This window comes from Oryzias latipes, chromosome 7, assembly GCF_053564925.1.
Source record: "Oryzias latipes strain Hd-rR chromosome 7, Olatipes_Hd-rR_3.1".
Taxonomy (NCBI): domain Eukaryota; kingdom Metazoa; phylum Chordata; class Actinopteri; order Beloniformes; family Adrianichthyidae; genus Oryzias; species Oryzias latipes.
Window position 1 is genome coordinate 32,817,991 of NC_136243.1, and position 6,934 is coordinate 32,824,924.

Genomic DNA, 6,934 nt, shown 5'->3' on the forward strand with positions numbered 1-6,934 from the left:
CCAATCACTCTCTAAATCATGAAGGTGTTCCTTGGCAAACGTCAGGTGGGCCTGCACATTTGCCTTTTTAAGCAGGGCTACTTTGTGAGTTCTGCAAGATGTGAAACCATTGGGGTGTAAAGTCTTACCAACGATTTTCTTGGTGACTGTGGAGATCATCAACTAGCTCCTGCCGTGTTGTTTTATTAAGCTGATTCTCTCTGATCTCATGATCATTAAAATCCCACCATGTTGGATCTGGTTTGGAGTCCTAAACCTTAAGAATTGCACCAACAGTCGTCACCTTAACCCTCAGCTTCTTGCTGATGGTTTTGTAGTCCATCCAGGTCTTGTGCAGGTCTACAATCTTCTCCCTTAAATCCACTGAAAGCTCTCTTTTGGAATCATGTTGGAGAGTTTGGAGTCTGACAGATAGACTCATTTTGTGTACAGGTGTCTTTTCTACAGGTGATTAGTTTAAACAGGTTGATTAGGAGAGTCCAACTGGTCTGTGTGAACCAAAACTCTTAATGGTTACTAGGGGATCAAATACTTATTTCCCTCAATGAAATTAAAATAAATACATATAAAGGTGATTTCTTGATTTTCTGTCTCTTATTGTTCAAAAGAAAAAACCATTAGGATGACAGGCTGACAATTACTTTTTCGGAGGGGGTAAACCTCCAAAAATCAGCAAGGGGTAAAATACGTATTTCCTCCACTGTAATGGCTGCAACCCAAATGGTACAGACCAAAAATGTCATATAAGAGGAAACTTGTTGTTGGGTTCTACCGGCTTAAACAATTTACATGTTGGAAAATATACTGACGGGTCTGAGTTTAACAGTTCTGCTAAAAGAGGGAAACGTAATCGACACAATTACCTTTTTTCTTCAACTGAAAAAGCTTTTTTTGTTGTCATAATCATAATGAAAATCAAATAGGGGAGGAGGGAAACAGCCTATTTTTGTGTATTTTTTGAAGTACGTCTGTAAACACTTTAACTGTCTTTCAATAGGCTGAAATAAAACCCAAAAAGAATATGTCCAAATGTATTTATTGAAATGTTTCATCAGCTCAGAACAGCCGGCAGACCGGACAGAAGAAAAACAAAGATGATGATGAAAATGTAAAAAAGAAAAAGGAGTTTGTTTTTTCTGGAAGTTTCTCTGGATCTTTGCTGTCCCCTCCTCTGAACGTTTGTAAACGGTTGCAGGTCACCCCACATAAATAAACCATGATGAAATAAATAAAGATGCTTCTGATTTGGCCTTGTTTATTTGTTTTCTGCATCTGCCGTCACCAAGAAGTGAAAATGGTCGTATACTCTGTCTGCAGGCTTATCTTAAACATGAAATGACAAAGAAAAGGTTTCACTGCTGGTCTTAGAGGTTCTTGGTCTCTGTGCTGGAGGAAACCACCTTGCCGTCCACCAGGGTTTGTGTGACGGTCATCACTTTGGTTTTCACGGTTTTCTGCTCCTCCAGAGCATCCTGGAGCCTAATTAAAGGGATATAAAGGATGTTTAGTCTCTAAGACGGTGTGCAGTAAACCTCTTAAGAGGCTGCTGCTCACCTGAAGTCTTCTCCGTCCAGCAGCCGTCTGTAGGTGGCGATTTCTGCCTCCAGTTTCATCTTGATGTTGAGCAGAGCCTCATAGTCTTGCGTCTGCAGCTGGATCTTGTTCCGCAGCTGCGTAAGCTCTGCCTCCAGGCCCAGCATGATGCTGTTGAGCGACTCGACCTCCATGCTGTAACGCATCTCCGTTTCCCTCAGCGTGCCCTCCATCGAGCCTTTCTGTGAGAGCACAACACCGGTTAAACTTTAACCGCTGTCGTCACGGCGACGGAGCAGCGGAGTGTGAAGCTTGTGTCAACATAGTTAAAGGGGACTTCAGGGGAAAGTGAGAGTGCTGAGCTGGTGTTGAAGTAAATGAAGTGTGCGCCACTGCTGCAGGTTCCTCACCAGGTTCCTCTGTGAATCCAGCTCGATCTCCAGGGTTTGAATCTGTCTGCGCAGGTCGTTCATCTCCGTCTGCGCGCCCTTCAGGGCTTCTGTGCTCTGTGACACTTGAGTCTGGACTTCGATTATCTAAAGAATGGCAAAAACAAATGTATATAAATCAATTAAAGCTTTGTATTTTTTCTCTCAAAAATATGAGCTAAGAAACTATTTGCTCATGAATGAGAGACTCTCAATAAGATAAGATGCTCTTTAATTCAAAATTTAAAATCTCAAGTCCTAAATGAACAAGTTGTATTGTTAACCTCCTCCCTTTTCTTTCTTTGAATTTCTAAAACTAAAAGGGAAAGCGACAACATTTTGAAGACTCAACTGAACAAATCCCCTTTTGAGTATAGTAATCATTTTGGTCCCTTTCCTCACTTTGTTCTTCTAATCCTCCATGTTGGTGATGTCAACGTTGTTTTTCTCATGGCTGATCTTTAATTTCTTTCCTTTTTCATATTTGTTAGATCTAGTTATTCATTAGCAGAGAGTTGTTTCTTCCCACTGTCCTAAAATTCTGCCGTGGTCTGAATTGTAACGACTAGATCACATCTTTGATTTCTTGTTTTTACTGTTTGTTCTGCTCTGAGCTGGTGACATACCTGAGTTTCGTGCCACGCTTTCAGCTCTTCCTGGTTTTTCAGTGCCATCTTTTCATACTTGGCCCTGATTTCTGCCATGATCTGTGCCAGATCTTGACCCTTAGGAGCGTCGATGTCAACGTGGACTCCTGACTGTGAGACCTGGGTACGAAGCTCCATAACTTCCTGAAGAATGGAAAAATGATTGAGTCGTTAGATGACCGTGTGTGCTGGTCAGAAAGGTCTGAAAGAGTCAATAACTCCTTAACTTAAACACACAATGACATGAAATTACAGGGATGAGCTCATATACGCAAACAGCATCCTCAAAGGGTGTGGATGTTTGCTTTCACCGTGTTCAAAGGTGAACAGTTGTTGTTTTTTTTAAAGATGAGAGATGTGATGAAGGTTTGAACTTCAGCCAACTCACATTGTCGTGGTTCTTCTTGAGGTGGATGAGCTCTTCCTTCAGGGCTTCGATCTCACTCTCCAGGTTCATGCGGCTCAGGTTGGTGTCATCAATGAGCTTCCTCAGCCCTACAATGTCGGCCTCCACGGACTGGCGGATGGACAGCTCAGACTCGTATCTATAAGGCGCAAAGGGACACTTGCAACTTAATAATTGATTTAATGTGCAAACAGGGTTATTATTTAATGTGTGTAGATCCAGCTGTGTTTGGTAAGTCATTTAAAACAGTGACTCCATCAAACATAACTCAAAGGTGGTGGCTGCATGAGTAATGGGTGCATCCTTAGACCATGACAGTATGCATTCATCCTAAAGCTCCTCAGTGGTAAAACAGGGAGTGTCTGCAAATGTCTGGCTGGCGGTTTTTTTACGACCACAGCAGAGCGTCTTACTTCACTCTGAAGTCATCGGCGGCCAGGCGAGCGTTGTCGATGTTCAGGACAAGGCGAGCGTTATCAGTGGTCGCATCGAATACCTAAAGGAAGAAAATATGCATTAGAATATTACAAATGTTAAATTGTTTGTTTCTCAAATAGTTCTCAAATCCCAAGAAAAGAAAACTGGCAGGTTTTTTGCTAAAACATACTAAGCCTGGAAAAAAGTTTTTTTCTTTTTAGAAAAGTATTTATCACTCATAAAATCTATAAATATTTAAATACAGTTGAAAAATAAATAAAAACTATAACCTAATAAAATGATTTTTTTTCAAAACTTACTTTAAAAAGATAAATAAAGCAACATGACTATATCCTACATTAACATACAGTATATGGTAATGTAGAAAGAGAATCTTTAAAACCTTTGGTTTGGCAACATAACATAACAAATTCACAACGAGGTGAGACTTGATGGTGTATCTTTGGGAAAAATCAATTTATGTTTATAAATACTCCTACATCAGATATCATAAACATTAAATATTGTGCAAAATACCACTAAAGAAAAAATAAATACAAAATATTAGTGATATTCAAATTTTAAACCGTATTAGATGTTTATGGCGAGCGAACCATTTATATTACGACAAAAACTTAAAAGTATAAATTATAAACGTAATTCATTTAACGAGATCATCTCAGAAATTAAACAAATATAAAAACTTTAAATCTGTGATCGAAAGTGAGTCCAAACAGCTAAAATTGTATTTTAGCTAAACTGGCTGCTAATCTGCACAAATGCTTAGTACAGAAACTGCAAGTTTTAGTTGAATTTATTTATTTTATGCATTATTTATTATATGCAAAAATGAAAACACAACACAAAATCATAATTTAAATATTTCTCAAAGTTTGTGAAGATATGTTTATAATTATAATTCAATGGGTTACAAAAGAAATGCAACATTTTGGAGTTTTCAGGTTCCTGAAACTTTTTTTCGTTACTATGCAATGTTCCTTTGCTTATGCACAATGTGCACATCCATCTTTGCAAACGTTCAGATATCATTCGTTTTCGTGGGAGAAACGCAGACACGCTGCCAAGGCCGACTCTAGGATGACGTCATGAAATGGGCGGCACCGATACGGAGAGAAAGGCGGAGCCTCAGAGATCGAGTCGTCTGACTTTCAGGCAGGAAAATGAGATGCAAAATTAACTCATATTTCACAAAAAAAATTATCTTCAGTGTACCAAAGTTATAATATTATCATATATTTGGATGTAGTTTACTCTGCAAGGCTTACGAATTACATAAGCCCTTTAAAAAGCTAGCCACAATTTAGATTACCGGTAGTAACAAATTAGCCTAAATCTGCCAACTTTTTGTTCATCTGAAACGGTTTTGGTGGAAATCTCTTTAATTCTTAAATGTTTTTCTAAATGTGATTTTTAAAAAATTTCTGCTGAGCTGCATTAGCAGCTAGCTTTCATAAATGCTAAGCTAGTCTTTGTGCCTGCTTATGTCATTCAATAAAAATCTAATATAGCAAAAATAAATAAAAACCTAAACATGTTTTTAAACTTTTTAAAGATTGTCACACTTCTATAAATTGTGATTTAAGTGTTTCAGTTTTTCAGTATGAATAAGAAAAACGATACTTTGAAGCAGGTTTTTGGTAAAGGGCCGATCCATGTGAACCTGCAGCAGAGCACAGGCTCAGTCCTTCACCTGAAACAACAGATGGCTGCTCTGTTTGCTTTAGCATTTCCAGCTGTAGTGATAAGGGCTGGGACCGGTTGGAGGAACCGGGATACGGCAGCGTGACACAGCTGTTGAATCAGGATCTGTTCTGTATTTGCATCAGGAAGGTGGAGGCGGTGTTGGGGTTTCTCGTGTGTGCGTGCTGAGGCGTGTGCGAGTTTTGCATCAGTTTGTGGGCCGCCCTGTTTAAACCTTTGCCTCTGGGAACCGTGTGACCGACAAAGTGTTCTGTTGAAATAAACAAATGTCCTTGGCTGTTAGTAAAACAAACACAGCCTTATATCAAAGGGGGTTTGCTCTGATGGAATATTTTGAGATAAAAGTTTGAAAACCAGCTCAGGTCTTGGTTTGAGGAAATTTTAGCTGACCTTGATGCTTCTGGACTATCTGGAAGGAAAGGGCTAAGGATTCTGCATGTTTCCCACGGATGCATAAACACAGGTTTCTGAATGAGGGCCTTCAGCAGGCAACATGGTATTTAGCTTTCTCTTTTTCTCAGCCAAAATGTTTTCTTGGCAGGAAGAAAACCTGAAACAATGAAGTCAATGTTCAGTGTTTAGATCTGTTTGTAATTATTTGTCTGTCAGGGTCAGGGGTCAGCCTCCGTTTTCTTTGTCTCTGCTATCCTGTCTACGCAAACGTTTGACACCTCAGCATTCCTCATTTACTGCGTCCGGTCCAGCTCCAGCTCCAGCTGAATGGAAGAAAGTTTTGAGAAGCATCTGAAAAACCCTGAGATCTAACAGTTTAAGTTTTTTAAAGCTCCATGTCCTTGTTTTGTATTTTTCCATACAATTGCATCTTTCACAATCAAACCCTCTCAGAGATGACATGATCGTCATCCTTGCATCTCTAGGTTCCTGTGCGTTTTTCTCACCTTCTTCCTCAGGTCGTTTATGATGCTCTGGTACTTGCTGTAGTCTCTGAAGTCGGGGCCACTCTTCTCCAGGGCCTCCTTGATCTTGATCTCCAACTTGTGGTTGGCCTGCTCCAAGTTCCTCACCGTCTCCAGGTAGTTTGCCAGGCGGTCGTTCAGGTTCTGCATGGCAAACTTCTCGTTTCCCATGATGTCTGCGCTGTTCCCGCACACCTGGACGCCGCTGGAGAAGCCCCCCGCTCCAGAGGACATCCCAGCCCCCAGAGAGGAGCGCATGCTGGAGGACACGCTGATGCGGCTCCCCCCGGCGCCTCCATGGATGCTGGAGGCCCTGTAGACAGGGAGGGAGGCACGGCTGGCCGACACAGCGGACGGCCTGCTGCTGGAGGAGCGCACGGAGTAGGTGGTTTGCCTGGAGGTTTGCATGGCTGCAGCTGACTGAGGCAGACTGGGAGGGAGACAGAGGCGCAGGCTGGGCAGGCAGAAATCTGAGCTCACACACTGAAGGCAGTAGCAGAGGGGAAGCCGCAAGGTTTTTAAGTCCTGTGGGCCAAGGCCCGCCCTTAGACCGCCCCCTCATCCTGGTCAGCTCTGGGGCTCCACCCACAGTACACATGCCTTTGTCCAAAATCCACATCTGTGTAGAGGACTAGAGAGAGTGAACATTTTTAGGAAACTTTACAGGAAGTAAAACAACACTTTAAGGACTAACAATAATACACACATTGTAATTATTCTGTCCCGCAGCCGTCCTGGACTGTAAGGACCAGATTATTTTCACAATTCTTCTTTCTTGCTTTTGGGCAAAACTGTGGAATGTGGTTGAGTAAATTTAAACCCAGTTCCTCACCAAAACTTGCATGCACCTAGTATCTGTTGAAA

At 41.3% G+C, this 6,934-nt stretch overlaps 1 protein-coding gene across 1 annotated transcript; it reads right to left on the reverse strand.

Moving 5' to 3' along the window:
* Window positions 1–1,020: 1,020 nt before the first annotated feature.
* krt18a.1 (keratin 18a, tandem duplicate 1) lies at window positions 1,021–6,621 on the reverse strand. The gene is made up of 7 exons (XM_004070280.5): window positions 6,053–6,621; window positions 3,428–3,510; window positions 2,997–3,153; window positions 2,588–2,752; window positions 1,944–2,069; window positions 1,555–1,775; window positions 1,021–1,479 (listed from the first exon to the last, which is right to left on the reverse strand). The coding sequence occupies exons 1-7, from the start codon at window positions 6,476–6,478 to the stop codon at window positions 1,365–1,367; spliced, it is 1,293 nt and encodes a 430-aa protein (XP_004070328.1). The 5' UTR covers window positions 6,479–6,621; the 3' UTR covers window positions 1,021–1,364.
* Window positions 6,622–6,934: the final 313 nt, after the last annotated feature.

Bases quoted from the DNA above. Each gene is read 5' to 3' on its own strand.
- krt18a.1 (XM_004070280.5), bottom strand. From the start codon at position 6,478: ATGCAAACCTCCAGGCAAACCACCTACTCCGTGCGCTCCTCCAGCAGC. The intron at 2,753-2,996 runs GTGAGTTGGCTG...TCCATTCTTCAG, and splicing joins TCAAGAAGAACCACGACAAT to GAAGTTATGGAGCTTCGTAC. The intron at 1,480-1,554 runs GTGAGCAGCAGC...CCCTTTAATTAG, and splicing joins CTGGACGGAGAAGACTTCAG to GCTCCAGGATGCTCTGGAGG.